The 16,276-nt window shown below is 41.7% G+C and overlaps 1 protein-coding gene across 8 annotated transcripts in view; it reads right to left on the bottom strand.

Moving 5' to 3' along the window:
• UTRN (utrophin) overlaps nt 1–16,276 on the bottom strand; it is a 388,166-nt gene that overhangs the window by 323,917 nt on the left and 47,973 nt on the right. For all 8 annotated transcript variants that reach the window (XM_087773985.1, XM_087773987.1, XM_087773986.1 and 5 more), the window contains one exon: nt 3,046–3,107. In XM_087773985.1, coding sequence (XP_087630111.1) covers nt 3,046–3,107 — 62 coding nt within the window. The remainder of the gene's footprint in view (nt 1–3,045; nt 3,108–16,276) is intronic.

Below are 16,276 nucleotides of genomic sequence, written 5' to 3'. Positions count from 1 at the left end.
ACTGTCAAATCCTCTAGATAATCTAACTGAAGTCTCAGACTGGGCACTCAAAATTAGTAGTTACTTCTGAGATTTACCTTTATTTGCAGTGGCTGTAAATACAAAAGATAATACTCTTGCATTGCAGAAAGTTGTTCTGAAAATATATCCATTAATACTTACGAACCGGTACGTATTACGAACTGGTAAGTATTAACGAAAAAAAGGATAGAAAATGCAATTTTACAGTGTTTGAAGAGCATACGTTAACCGTCCATACAACTAGATGCCTTAATTGGTGGGCTATACCACAGGGAAACAGCCAAAACATGCAATAAGGAAAAACATCACATGGCTTTATGCAACGATACTCTGAAATGCTCTGTATCAATATTTATTTGAATGCAAACTTCCCTATTGGTTAAAGCTTGGTAAAATAGACTATTTATCTAACAATTTTTATTCTCTTTAATTTTAACAAAATATCCTTACTACACAACCATCATAGGCTTGTGAGTTGTAATGCTTATGGCTCTGCTAAGGTAAAGATTTCTACAGCAAGCACTGAGGCCTGGCTGAGTACATTTATTGACCTTAAGAATCAATCCACTTTAAATGTGCTCGTGCCTTCATTTCAAAAAATACATGTAGATAAGATGCATTTTATTCTAGTACAGTTCAAATGAAAAGCACAAACACAAGTTACTGTACTGTGAACTAGAGCAAGAACTTGCATCTCACTGAATAGGTGCTTGAAGCAGATACGGGTACCTCACAGCATACTTGAGAGACTTGCTGCGTATCACTCATCTACCTATTCTCTGATGAGAGAAGGGAAAGACATTGCTCTCTTTCTAGATCCTTTGTAAAACCCTATTGAATTGATTTAAATCAGCTTCAGTGATTTTGAGTACATTATGCAACTGCAATTTTAGGATATTTTTTTTTTAATGCCAAACTAGTCTATAGAGGCTCAGCTGTTTACTTTTTATATGTTTAAATGAAGGGTAACTACAATATAATTAATGTGGAAGGACAAGTAAAATTCTTGGATTGAACTTTGCAATTCCATACAAAAATTCCTCAGTTACCATTTTGCTGTCTGCAATGTGAGTCAGATTATATTTATCCAGCCGCTAAAATCTCTCTATCTTACTAAGCAGCTGAATCAATCTAGTTCACATAAAAGGAATTTTAAACAGCCCAAATGACTTGGTAAATGCAAAAACTTCAATGAGACTGAAGTCAGTCTCTTTCCATTTTCAAGGCACAGTTGAAACTAGACTTTGTTACATGAGGTGATTTCTACTTAACACCAGCAATTTCCTTCCAATCTAAACGTGCCAGTTTCATAAATCTGTGTCTTGTCATGGCAAAGTAGCCATGCTCAAGTTTGAATTGGATGCTCAGTAGCGAGGAGTATGTTGCTTTAGATGCGCCTCTTTAATCATTAACATGGCTTTCATAGCTTTGGGTAGTTTAACGGGCCATGAAGTTACAGAGTTACTTCAAATCCAACCAGTATCTGACCATACCCTGTGGCAGAAAAATCCAGGAGCCAAGCAGGATCTGCCTGAATACATAGTATAAAAGGAAAAGGCAGTTTATAAAATATATCCATGGGTGTACAAATATAAGGACTGAAAACAATTTTACCTATTTCAATACAACGTCTATAACATACAAACAAGTCACATAGCACATTTTCAGTATCACTGTCATTTCCGTGTTCATGCCATCTTTATGCCAGGCTAAGTCTCTACAAACGGGCCTTCCTTTCTCACCACGTTTTCACTCCTTACATGATCCTGCCTGCCTAACCCTCCTCCCGCAGGACCGTCTTTCCTCTCGGCAGCAGTCAAAAGCGGAGTATAGAGCAACCAGTTACGCATACACACTCCTCCCTTAAAGAGCAATCTAGCCAAGAATGCATTGGATGAAGAGCGCAGGATATCAGCTTTCAACCAAAACAAACCTAAGCCAGAGTAAATCAACCAAGGCCACGAGCCTTGCATTGCCCAGTGTCCTGTTGCACAGGAAGGGAAAGAAGGTAAAAATTTCTTACTCTGCTGACCAAGAACTTCAGAAGGGCAGCGCTCCAGAGGCAGCCATTCATTGCTATAGCACTGTTGTTGCTTTATTTAAAAAGAGAAAACAAACCAAACCCACCGCCCCCCCACACACACCCTTCCTTCTCTATTTGTATCTACTTTCATGATTTCACATGCATGCCCCTTTTCATTAACAGACTGAAAAGTAGTACTTATCCCACTTGCAGCACCATACTTGCTAGAAAAAAAAAAACGTGAGTTTTCTCTGATAATAGCCCAGGTTCCTTCACACATTCAAACTATGAAGTCAAACTATGAAGTAGGGAAACTTCCCACAGCCACCACGCTCCTGGGCAAAGTGTCATTTTCCACTATCAACAGAACAGCATAAAAGAGCAGGCTTTAAATAGCATCCCGAAGCAACCACCACTTCCTTTCTCATCTCAAAACACAAACCAAGATCCTCAGTAAGTTTCAAGTCAGTAAAGAGAATTAAAACAAGAAACATACAGCATGAGAGCCAAGGAAAACTGAAAATGAGCAAGTAATTATACAAAATTTCGCAGTCAAGACTCAAGTAGCAACACCAGGTGGCTTCAACTGGAGGTTTGCAGAGTATTTTGGATGAGTAAAGCTGACTCAGCAGCACTGAGAATAAACACAGTAACTAAGGTTCAAAATCTGCTGTAATGCACTCAGAAAACTGCATGTAGAAATAAACTGTGTAAAGTAGAGGACCAAAACCCAAACAGACACTACCATCCAAATAACTGTATTTTAATACATTAACAAATAGAATCTTTCATTTTTTCTTAAACAAGACATGTAGTACCAGGTATTTATGTGCATGGGGAAACAGAGAACAAACATTACAATATTTTATCTGTTTTCATTACACATTTTGACACATTTTACTAGGAGTATTCTACAAGAGTAAGAGCAAAGTATATTTAACCAATATTGTTCTAAACAGTGAATCAAACAAAATAAAGTAGTACTTTCAACTCAACATTACCTTGGAAAACCGAGCATTTATCCATTTTGTAAAGGTCTTTTTCTGTACATCATTGTGTTCATCTGGAAAGAGAAAATAAGAAAAAAAGAGTGAAAATGCATTCTTCTTAATCATAGATTGCTCAAAACAGGTCATATTAAACACTACCCTGACTCAGTGGGAGAATTTTTTGCCTAATCTGTCAATAAAGCTGTTCAAACCTCTACAAGACTTTGATACTTGCAGAATCACACAAATGTTTCAAACTTTGCTAGTAACCACAGCAGCTCCTTTGCCTTAGGATCAGCCCCCTGGGAAGGATATCAATGCATTAAATTCACAGGCTTCGTATCTGGTGAAAAGCAATCTATGAAACCATGGCTGTTAATCAACACACTTGGTCAACACCTTCTTGCCTGGATACATTACTCCAAAAAGCTGCTGAAGTCCTTATTCAAGCTTCTGATGCAGATAATAGCCTTCTTCCGTACATGGCACAGCAACTGCAGTAGCAAAGCTGCTGGAATAACCCTTGAAGCACTCTTATCCTTACCCACCCTCAGCCTGGTTTCACACCTGGGTTAGGAACCATGTTAGTGATCAGTCACAGCCAAGTTCAGCTGAAGTGTGGGAAGGGCTCAGATGCCCTTCCCTTCAGATGCCCCTACTGGCATAGCACCAGAGCACCACCTAGGGTCCAGGAAACGGCCAGAAGGACCCAGCAGGACAAGGAGGAAGGACAGGGGAGCACCCACAGGTCAAAAGCAGAGGGAAAAGCAGTGGCCTCCAGCTGTGCAGAAAGAAGATAGCTTCCCAGGTTGTTTAAGGAAGCCATTTGGAAGTCACCTGCAATTTTACAGAGTCTGTCCCACGAAACCAGGCTGAGTCACCTCCAGCACAGCTCTGCCTGTATCACAGGACACCTCTTGCATAAATTGCACTGAACAGTGCTAAGGACAAGACTGTGCCTCATCACCTGCACTTAAATGACAGTGAATTACCTGCTGACAACAGACCAGACAAAGGAAGTTGGCCCACCATCGATTTTCAGGCCTGCTTGCTACAGCCAAGAAAAGATACACATGCAGCCTGAGAAAAGCTTTAACCTCCAAATCCATGCAGCAGACCACAGCCAAGGCAGGCAGTGCCTTCCACTGGGCAAATTCAGTTTGACAGCTGCAGCCCAGACCATAATCTCCAAGAGGCCTTCAAGATTCCACAAGCTTCTTGACAGACCAGCCCGGAGATGTGCTTCAGGCACCCACAGCATGCTGCTGCCCTGGATGCTCTCCTGAAGAACCTCTCGGTGGCAGCTGGCACTGATTTTTCCAAGCCCCTTACCACAACAAAGCATACCACCATGGTGTTCAGACCATCTGTCCCTGCACTGAGATGAAGCCATAAAGAAAACTAGATTGAAACTCAAATGTTCCACTTCATGAAATCATGAAAAGGAAAGAAAATTATACAGTCTGAAGAGAAATCAGATTATGATTAAAAGACACCACTTAAGATCATATGCCTCAGACAGCAGCAATTAAGAGAGTTGTACAGGGAAGTTTTACCTACAAACTCCAGATATTTATAAAAGTCACAGAATACTACCAGAAGATTCCCTAGGTAGGTGACCTCAAAATTTCCTCTTTCTTGCCCAACACATATCTGAAACTGATGCCATCCATGTCAAAGATATCTAGCCATGGATCTGTTACGCACGGGCTACTGGAGCAGTGGAACAAATGACCAGGTATTTTTTTACCTAACAGATGTGAACAAGGAATAGCAGTGGCTAAAGCTCAGTCCAGACAAGAGAAGTAGTCACATTGGTAAGAAATGAGATGCCACAACAGTTAAACTTCGTAAGCTTTATGAAAACATTCATGTCAATTTAAAATAAAACCTCAGTTCTGGGCTCCTTTTTGGCTATAGCTGAAAAACCTGCTTACAGCATGGCAAAGAATACACATCTGCTGCAACGTGGCAGTCAACAGCCATTATTCACACTTCTGTGCTTCTCTTTGCTATCTAAAGCTGATCCAATGTAGCCTACTCCTCAGTCGCATCTCAAGCTCAACCTGAAATCAAATAGCCCAATGCAGAAAAAGATTTTTCTCAAAGAGCTTCAAGATACCTACAGTGCATGTACAGCAGGCCATGCTTGAAACATCTCACTGAAATTCAAGATACTGTTCTGGGGGAATACAAAAAAGATGTCATTAATCCTGCTCTCTTCCCTCAGTGAAATAGAGCACCTTGCCATCAAAGACAGATAGGATCTACCAGCAGGATACTTGGTGCCAAGTACTCATCTCGCAGGAGACCGACAGGGTCAAGATTTAAACTCCAAATATACTGAAAGTATTTACTCATTTTTTCTCTCCAAGTGTTTTGGTTTTTTTGGTGGGTTTTTTTGGTGGGGTTTTTTTTTGGTTTTTTTTGTTTTGTGTTTGGTTTTTGGTTTTTTTTTTTTTAGAAGACAAGAACAGACTGGATTATTAAGTGCCACTGTTGGGCTAAAAAGCTAGCTTTGTACAAAACTAAATCCCAGACTCTGTCCACCTCTTGATAATGTTTTCCGTTCACATTAATTGCAAATACTATTTGTATTGAATGTATTGAGATTTAAACATCTTTCTCTCTCTTTAAATGTCATTCAGTAACCTTGGTCTCTTTCCTGCCAACACCCCCAAGTACATACCTGTGTACCAGGATGCCTTCCTAAGGCTCGATCTGCCTTTTTCCTTCCCTAAGCTTCCTATGTGAGAATCAAGAAGAGTAACCCCAAAGTTTGAGGTCTCACGTTCTTTTAAGTGTGCTTACTCCTTAAGATGATAAAGGCAAAGCATGAAGAGAGGCCAAAAATACTTACATTGACTGTGTAAAAGGATAACAACAGTTATGAAAAGGGTCATGGATTTACAAATCCTGTGCGCTCGGAGCTCTGTACACCCCAGTCTTGGGGGGGCTCAGCCCCTTCACAAGCACACACACAGCAGGAGGTGACAGCTCTGCTCAGCATTACACCAGCTTCAGCCTGCCAGGACTCCGTCAGTGGGCCTTGCACCTACAGCTACTCCCCCCAGACCTCAGGTCCAGGTTGTGTAAGTGCTCACGCTATGTGTGCTGCAGCAGCATATATGACATTTACTAAAAATCCAGACCCTTTTCCCTCTTTCCAAAGAGAGGGCTCTCGGGGCGGGGGGGGCAACGCACGACAACACCAAACCAACTAACAAACCGCCAAACACATGACTTCATGACATGCTTCATCTTTAATGGAGACAGAAAGAATATGAATGTGTATACCCCTACTATCTCTTCAGTATCAAAGCATCCTTTCTACTTCAGTTAAGCAAGGAATCAGAACCCCCACGACTGTCATCTTCCCAAAACATTCTGCTCAGTTATAAAACCCATAGATGACACTTGCCCAGTCAGGCTATGCTTTCATGTTTGCTTTATAAAAGCCTCTGAAACTAGCATTTTTGTAATTGGCCATTATAGCTAGGGTTGTATCAAGCTTTCTGCTATAAATCCCTGGAAATAAATTTGTAACTGAAATGTTGGTGCTTCGTTAACAACAGCGACAAGTTATTTTATCCCTCAAATTAATTTTCTTTAGATTCTTATGAGTCTGTAAAGCTAACCCCCGGAGGCTGACATTATGATTCGGATAACAAATTAGCCACATTCAGTCAAAAAACAATATTACCATTCAGCAAAGCATGCGGTACTCCAGCCAGTCAACTTCTCACACAAGACATTAAAAATGTCAGCAAGTCACAGGCCAGTGAGAAACAAATTCACCAAGTCGCTAAAATATTTGTGTTTCCTTTCACACTGCTGCAGCCTGATGAAAAAAGCCAAGGACTGACTGGGGGCCAAATTCTGCTTCATCACCTACCAACTGTTTCCTCTGGCCACTATGGCTGTGCCTGCCCTCCAGTCACTTAATGGACTTGTAACGGCCAATGTCAGAACAGTTTGTTCCCTTAAGAGGAAATAAAGAGAAACCTAAACACACACACACACAGAGAATTAAACTCTTGTGATGACAACAGAGAGAAGAAAAGCTTCCTACCCCGGATGCTTGTTTGCTGAAGCCTGTTTCTGTTATACAACATGATGTATGTCCATGCAACTGGAGCATGCTCAAAACAACCGGCTCTGGTGATCAGACGCCCAGCCTGCGTCCTGGCGTTCCATCGCCCCCAGGAGCCGCTTTTGCAGCCTTACGTACCTCCTCCGCCCTCAGCGTTGTCCCTCAATTGTACTGGGGCACTTTGAAACCACAGTTCAAGTCCAATCTATTACCTTGTGAATATCATGTTCAGGAGCAAAAAGGAATCTAAGTGATCTAAAAATAGAGGTAATAACAAAAGCCTCACCAGACTATGCTTTGCCCTTTACTCAACCTCTGCTTCATACTGAGGGCCAGCTTTCTTAATTCCCCAAACACGCATTACATGCTTACATGACAGAATTGTGTTATTTAGTTTTTGAAAGACCAAAGTTATCACACCCAAAACAGCTGGCAGAGCAGCACTACAATGAGAGTGCCCTGGAGAAGCGCACAAACTAGACTGGCAAATAAAGTACAGAAATTGTCCAACCATTCCAGCACAAGTTACCAAGGGTCACATCACATTTCAAGACTTAAATTTGCCTTTCCCGCCTCATTATTTAAGTTGTCTGTTAAGTTTTCAGCAAAGGAATTTAGAAATAAAAGAAGGAATTAGCCTGTGGGTTTCAATTAAGACACTTGGAATGTAACAAAGTCAGAAACATCCCTTTGCCTAAGCCTTGAGGCAAGCAAGAGTATCTATCCTAGATACCGCCCCACCCCGGACTAGCACGCATCTGAAACCCTGACAACGTTAACAAAAAGAGGGGAAAGTTCTGTATTCTTGGGTGCAAGATTTTCTGGATAGAAAAAAGCATTTTGAAAGTAACTATCTTTTTGTCAAACTCACTCAGACTAATTCACATATAAAACAACACAAAATAAGCATCTAACATTTGAGGATGGAAAACAGTAGGGTTTTTATCCTTGCTAGCAAGAGGCAAAAAGCCAAGCAAGACACAAAGCACCAGAGTTTGTGGCCACTGAGCTCACAGAAGAGCCTCCAATGCTCACCCGGACTACTGGACCCTGACTTCATTAACACAGAAAAATATTTATCAGCAGCCCTGAGGTTTTGGGTTGGGCTTTTCTGGGGGGAAGGATTTTTTTTTTTTAAAGAAACAGAAAGCAAAAGTTAAGATTGTTCTGCAGATCCCTTCTTCTCTTGCAACACCATGGTAGAACAAATGGCTTCAGCAACAAGTAATTTGCTTGTAAACTTTCACCTTCGCACTGCAATTTTAATTTCTGCAAGCAGTGGAGAGCACAAAGTTTTCCTTTATTCCTTCTCCTTCCCTCTCTATCGAACTTCAGCAGTTGCGCAAAAACACAGTTATATCGTCTCTAACAAAAAAAGTACCGATGCTTGCCTATAGCAACTGCCGCACGCAATGCAGTTGCCCAAATTGGAAATTCTCTGTATAAACCAAACTATTAAATACAAGAAACGCAGAAAAAAAAAAAAAAACCACCGAAAACAAAAACAACCTGCACCTCGCTCCCTGGTGTTTCCCGACAGCAGACCCCATCAAAAACAAGACACCACAGATGAGTAATGAGGACCACCCCCCGTTTCTCACTGAACTGCGCTGGGAGTCTAAGGTAAATTGTGTGTACTTCACAATAAAAAATCCCCCAGCAACTGATAACTTAGAAGAAGGCATCCTCACAGCTGAAGCAATATTAAAATAGTGTTTCCATACCTCCCAGCAAAAGCCATCTAACACGCCACACTGCCGGTCTCAGTGCATTGGAATGATGTGTAAAAGGAAGATTAAGAGAACAGCAAGCTCTTGGGAGACAGAAATAATGCTGCAGCACCATGCACCGGGCCTGAAGACCCTGCTGTTTTCATGGGACAACAATGCAAAACCGAGAATTGGAGGCAAAGTGTCCTGACACCTACACGGGGATGCTCTGGAGGGTCGCCAGGGCCCGGCAACCCCGCATTTCACTCCACGAGGCTGCAATGACTCCCTGACATTTGGTCAAACCAAGAAGCATCAGTTCCCAATGCAAGACAGCCCTGGGAAGCCTTCATGTGCGATACAAATATGTTTGGGCACATATTTCACAAACTGACAGTGATCATACACCAAGGTTTGAGACTGGAAAAGTTTCTGCCAAAATCTTTGGTTAGAGCAAAGGGTTTCAGCTATCAGCAAGTGCACTGTGGGGAAAAAAAAATTAAATAAAAGGTATCACAAATACCTCTAGGATGATAGAGATTGGATTGGGTTATATGCACCCCGTAGATATCAAAGGACAAACTTCACCCACAGGGAGAAGAAGATGCCCTCACCATCCCCTCCCTGCCCCCCCCCCGCGAGGTCCCAACCAACAGGACTAGCACATGGAAAGAAAAGAGAAAGGTGGATAACTCCTGCCCAAAATCTGGTGATTAAGATGTTTCTAAGTACACAAACAAGAGAGCACTTAAAGAGATAGAGTAAAACAGACACAAATAAAAGGTAGGAATCACAAACTAGATTTACTATAGCTTGTTTTGTTATGAACACAGATTAGGTCTTTGCATTCTGAGCCGTTAAAAAGAAAACAGAATTGCTTTCCACAAGTTGGCGTTAGCCATCTGCTCTTTTTTCTCTGCCTAAATTAGAACTATTATTAGGCTCACTTGCATTTGTGGAGGCGATTCATGGGATATAAGGTCAGAGGGATCATTGTGATCATCTAGCGTAATCTCCTGCATAACACAGGAGCCATCCCCACAAAAAGCCCATCTGCATACCAGAAGGAAGCAGACACACAACAGATGTTACAGACCCTGCGCAGGCCCAAATAAGCAGTATTGCCTGGGCAGAGAAGGAAGCCAAGCCGTAAACTGTATATATGCAAGTATCTCTCTCGGCTAGTTATGGCAGAGTTTCAAATCAGGCAGACATCACAAACAACCTTGTTTGAACATCTTCAGGAAACAATGTTCAGGGTACAGAAGATGTAACATCATTTTCCACATCTGTCATACTCTGTGGCAAACTTCCTTAAAAAAAAAAAAAAAAAAACAAAAAACACTTACACATAAGAGCTAACTTTTTCAAAAGTTTTCATAATTGACTGGAAAAGCAGACCCAATGTGGCAGAAGGAAATGCAGTAATATCCCAGAAACAACTTTTCACAGGTACTGTTAGAGATGCAACATATTCCATGCGTTGCTCTGGCCAGAGCTCCAAGTTTGTGTCAGACCGAGAAGGCTGACTTGCTATATGCAATAAGGACAACTGGCCACATTTCAGATAATTAAAAAAAACACCAGACTGGAGAGATTATCTTGTTCTCTGTGACAGGCAGGTAAAGACAGTAGGACTCTGCAAAGTTCACAACACTGAACTTCTGCCCCCTCATATTCTAGCGTCTCTTTTATCTCAACTCTGTTCAGCCAGAGGTTTTCCTATCTTCCTTTTCCAAAAACCCTAAGGCTGTAATCCCAAATCCTCTCATCCCCTATTCTCTGTCTTTTCACTCCCAAATATTAAAACCTTTCCTGATGCATCCCTTCAGAGCTGCCCATCTTTTTCCCAGGCTCCTCCATCCATCTCTCCCCACCTTGTGCCAAATCTTCTTCCACCACAGTCCATCATCGTTCCTCCTCTAAACCTCTCTAGGTCAACAGTTTTTCCCCACACAAATAGAAGCCAGTTCCTGAGACGTAAACTAGTAATACGCGGCTCCTACATGTTACTACATGCTTCAGTTTCCTAAGAAGTAGATTAATAATGCTTGGCTTCTTATGTATTAGTATATGCCCCACCACTGCCAGCTCCTCCCTACAACTTCTCTGGCCTCTCCCTGCAAGCTCCCACCCCATCCCAGCACAGAAGGTACAGGCCGTAGGTAGTTGGGTATGCACCAGGTTGTACCTCACATGCAGACACTGACTGGCCATCCACCAGGCAGCAGGTAAAACATCTGTACATTTTTAAAAAATTTCTTCTTTAGTGGAGGCGCTGCATTCAGGGCCTCTTCTTCCTCCAGCCACTGATTTTCACACAACCTGTAGCTATTTAGCTAGCTTTATGACATGAAAACTGGATTAAATTTTCCACTGGTTAATCCAAATTGGACCAGTTTTGCAGGGGGGCAGGAAATGGAAAGACAAGCATAATCGGAATATCCTACTTTCCTCATGAAAACAGATTAATCAGATTTCAAAGCGTATGCTGTTAACATACTTGAATTACATGAACACTATTTAAATGTTTCTGCAACCAAGTTAACTAAGTACCTCCCAATACAGACCATATAGGTACCATTTCAGTGACAGCAGCATGCAGACTAGAGTTATTTAAAAACAAATGGAATTTATAACCCCATGGAATTTAAGTCTTTCCTAGCAGTCCAGTATGTAAGACATTCGTAACATAGTAACTTTGCATAACTCAACTGCTAAAGTCAGGCTATTAGTTTTCTGGGTCTGATTGCCTCAAATTTCTGATGGTATTTAGAAATCTAGTCTTAAAACAAACAAACAAACAAAATCACACACATACAGTTGTATTTCATCCATGGAAGGTAATAAAAAAAAAAATATTTAAGCTTTCCTGTGCTAATTAACTCAGAAGTTGAGAACAGTAGTGTCTTTAAAAAGCCATAACACTCTCTTTGTCACTTGGAACAAGATTTCTAGACCCCCCAAAACACCAAACACAGTGAACAAGTATAGTTTATATACCTGTTGCAATTTTGTAACTGTTATAAAACACTGCAATATCAATAAAAGTCTTCTAGCACTTTCATACAAGTGCCTCAAGCCATCTTACAAGTATTAAGCAAGCTTCACCACCCGTACGAATCCCTCACTCTTTGCATTGTACCCAAGAAGTTTAGTAAACTTTTGCATTGAAGTGTTTTGACAGAAAGTACAGCATGGCAGAGGTCAGAAGGCACCTCTGGAGATCTAGTCTAGTCCAACGTCCCTGGTCAGAGGAAGTTGCCCAGGGCCACGTCCAGTCAGGCTTTGAACATCTGCAAGGACGGAGATGCCACAACCTCTCCGGGCAGCCTGTGCCAGCGTTTTAAGCACAAGTGGAATCTCCCGTGTTTCAGTTTGCGCCCATTGCCTCTTGTCCTGTCCCTGGGCACTGCTCAGAAGAGCCTGGCTCCATCCTCTTTGCACCCTTCCTTCAGGTATTTATAAACTTTGGTAGCATCCCCCCAATCCTTCTCTTCTCCAGGCTGACCAGTCCCAGCTCTCTCAGTCTTTCCTCATGGAAGAGATGCCCCAGTCCCTTCATCGTCTTAGTGGCCCTCCAGTGGCCTCACTCCAGTATGTTCACACCTCTCCTGTACTGGGGAGCCCAGAACTGGACCAAGTACTCTGGGTATGGCCTCGCCAGCACTAAGTAGAGGGGAACATGTCCAAGAATGCTCATGGTAAAGAAAAGTAATGAAAAAGAAAGGAGGCAAGCTCCTGTTTCACAAACTTGCCACCATCTAAAGCTCATCAAGTCACTTGCTAGACAGCTGCTCACTAACACAGTTTCACTTAACAGACTACATACTGGAAAGCTTCTACGCTTTTCTGTGGCCAACTTATAACCATAGATTAACACATTTCAATTCTTCACAACCAAGACTCACACCAAGTCATATTACTCTTACAAATCCCTGGGCAGGCAATGCTTGGAAGACAGAAGCAGGGGGGAAGAAAACCCCAAACACAAAGTATTCCTCAACGCAAACTGTTGCATACTGACCTCAGCAACAAAGTTGAGCCAAGTCTTTACAGAAATCAAATAGGAAAATAAAGTTTAAAAAAGCATAAACTGTTTATTTTGTTTCCAGACAGGCTAAGTCGGAGCCTCATTAGTTATTCCATTATTTTGTCAAGGATCAGAGTCATGCTGATGCCTGTAAATTATTTACCTCAGCCTATTAACCTTTGTAATTACTAAGATGAAACCTGAAATGTAGAAGGTTTAAAGGAAGCCCCTAAAATTCACTTGATATAGTGGTGCTCTAAACATAAAGGAGAAGGAATCAAAAAGAATTAATAGGATGACCAAAGACCTTAAATCCAAAATATCTGTTAGTGCAAACTGCACCAAATATTCTCATTTCTATCCCTAAAATACTGCAGCAAGTTCACTACAGAAATGATCACCGTAAGTTAACCTGCTCTTAGCTTCACATGACCTATCCAAAGTATGGTAAGTGTTTTGTACTGTCACCCCTCCCTAGTGAGGAAGATTAAGTGAAAGGCAAGCCCATTTCTTGAGATAAATTGAATATTTCATTTCCCGGACACATTCCTTTGCTGGCCAAGGAAACGCAGTATTGCACCACTGGGGAAGGAGAAACCTTTGTGCAGAAAAACGTGATGCTAAGCAAAGCTTTGAGCACTCTGTCTATGAAGAGATTACTGTTCTTTCTCTAGAGGCAAGAAGAAACACAGTCATAAAGGTGTCTTATCCAATATCTTGTATTTAGTGAGACACCTTAATGAGGAAAGAATAAAAGAGAAATTGGAGTAAAGTATTATGAATGGTCCCTCCTTATGGCTTCTGGCAAACATGAGAATTTTCTTTTGTCATTTGATCAGAACAGCAGTAGGTCAAGGCACTGCTAGTCCTATATCCTAATTAAACTCACTTTTCCTTCCCTGGCTTAGTCATTAATTAGGCCCCAAAGTTGAACCTCCTCCCTGATTAACTGCTCTGGAAGTACATAAATTCTGTTTGACAATTTCAGGATAAATATCTAGAGTGCATTAAAAGAGGTATTTATGCAATCAAGCAAACCACTGATCACCATCAGTGTGAGCCCACAGAAGACTTCCCACTTCAGTACAGAAAGCTCCTTCAGGACACACTACTCGGAACAGTGTGACCAAAACTGGAGAAGATACAGGAACAGAGCAGTTAAAAGGAGAACAACCAAAACTCAAAGCCCATCAAGACTTTGGCAGAACCTGAGCCAAGGAATTTCAGCAGCCAATTGCTTAGGCAAAGGATTACATATACACATCCCAATCCCCGTGCTCTTATTATTTAATGACCAATTTTTAGGAGAACTGTGATGAAACCTGTGCAAAAGTAGGGTTTGAGTACTGCCCCTCTAACACATCAAATGGTTTTGTGAGGGCATGTGAAATTTGGAACAGACACATCACCTTTACCTTCCTAGAAACTGGCTGTACAAAAAGAAAGATCACCTAATGAAAGCAGATAATTACAAATGAGATTATTACTGCTGCCTCTGGCAACAAGTCCAGTAGATCAGTCATACTCACAGGTGTAATCCTGTCCTGGGTGCATTTTCGGAAAGGGTTCTTGCATGCCTTCATGGTGCTAAGGAGTCAGGCATGATGCAGGCTCAGGATTCACGGCCCTTGCCCAGCGGGCAGCTGCCCAGCTGAGGCAGCTCAAGAGCTTCAAGTCCCCGACTTTCTGTTTCGCCGAAGGTCAATGTCCCTGCAGCAGAGCAGGTGGTGCCTATGCCTCAGTGAGGCTGGAGTTTGCAGCCTGAATACTGCTAGCCTGAGTACCAAAAATTAAAGATGATAACCACCAGTGAAAGCAAGACAAATGAGGGCACTAGTATAAGCGGGCTAAAAAAGCAGAGACAAGCTTACGGAATTAAGAGTCCACAAAAAGATGGGTATAATTTATGGCTGAAGAAATCCCTGAACTGCAAACCACTGGAAAGTAAGGTATATTAGAGGAAGCACCACTGAAGATGTGCTTATGGAAGTATAAGCACATGGTATCCAGCTGTGGACACCAGCACAGGTACCACGCCAGGCTAAACCCAGCACAGCCCTCCTTATCAAAACCCACTCCCCTGAGCAACCACTGCTAAATCCAGCAGGAACTGTGAATCCAAGCACCCAGGCTCAAGAGATGTAAGTAGCATAAACCAGTTCATCAGACCAATTTCAATGTTAAAACAGCCAACACAGAAGATTATTAAAACACTAGTTCTGTAACAGTGTTCAAGACCTTTTAAACCCTGCGATGCAACTTTGACTTAACTAGATAGCAATGTTTTAAACTCGAAGCACTTAAGAATTTCCTCCCCATACAGAAGGCCTTTGTATCTTTGAATAACCTCTAAAATGAAAACTAGCTTGCAATACAGGAAGAAACACTGTGAGGTTTAGTATGAAAAAAGTTTTTACCACCGAAGGGCAAAAGTCAGCATCTAAACACAGACATACACTATTGAGTTGTGCTCGCACAACTACATTGGCTTGGTATATGAAAAATGCACGTGGACATCACTAATAAAACCTCCTCTGGCATAGCCAAAGCTGTGTCAAAGAAGAGCTTCTGCTGGATTAATTCATTAATTTTGAGGAAAAGAGTATAACTACATGGCAAATCAACTCTTGCTGCCAGTAAGAAAGGGAGGCTATAAGGCAGAGCAAAAGCAAAATACGAAAGTACAACCTCTGTAGCAGACAAAAGCATTTGACACAATACAGAACAATAATTTCCTCAATTCAAATGTTTGTCTTGAAACTCAGAGCATTTGGTCTGAGATATTTTAATCAATAAAAATACTTATGCCTTTCCAGCATTATACTGGATTAAAAGTAAGATCAGCACTTAATCCCCATCCCAGAAAAAAACAGGACAAGATCACCTTGCTGGGTAACACAATGCAAGGGGAAATTTCTTCCAAGGCTTTCACACCCCCACCTTCACCTCACCCCAGAAAGAAAAATTATTTGCAAGTAGCATCAAATAATGTCTCTTACTATAAACGATTAGTATTGAACAGGTATTTCCCAAATCTCCCAAAAGACATAAATGATATAAGCACAGCTAGAACAAGAGCTGTGCTCAAAGGCAGGGTTCAGGGTGACATCCCAGTCTGAGGTTGGCTGTTAGCACCTTACCTGCACATCCCCAGCTCTCCCATGAGCCAGCCACACATTAGTTTCTTCAGACCTGCCCATGTAAGTACTCCCAGGTACCAGCCAGCTCTGGTGAAGCAAAGCCCAATTGCTCCAATACATTTGGGCAGGTTGCGAAGGGTCAGGATTAATGTAATTGCTCAGATGTGAAGGGTCAAATGAGGTAGAGAAAGGACACGGAGATAAGGCAGGGATGCAATTCCAGAAGCACACAAAAAAGACTGGCTCTTTATCAAAGAAAAGCAAAACT

This window comes from Nipponia nippon, unplaced genomic scaffold (assembly GCF_047370975.1).
Source record: "Nipponia nippon isolate SJK-2023a ecotype South Korea unplaced genomic scaffold, ASM4737097v1 scaffold_4, whole genome shotgun sequence".
Classification (NCBI taxonomy): Eukaryota; Metazoa; Chordata; class Aves; order Pelecaniformes; family Threskiornithidae; genus Nipponia; species Nipponia nippon.
Note: the sequence above shows the minus strand (reverse complement) of the source record. Positions and strands in the feature narration are given on the sequence as shown.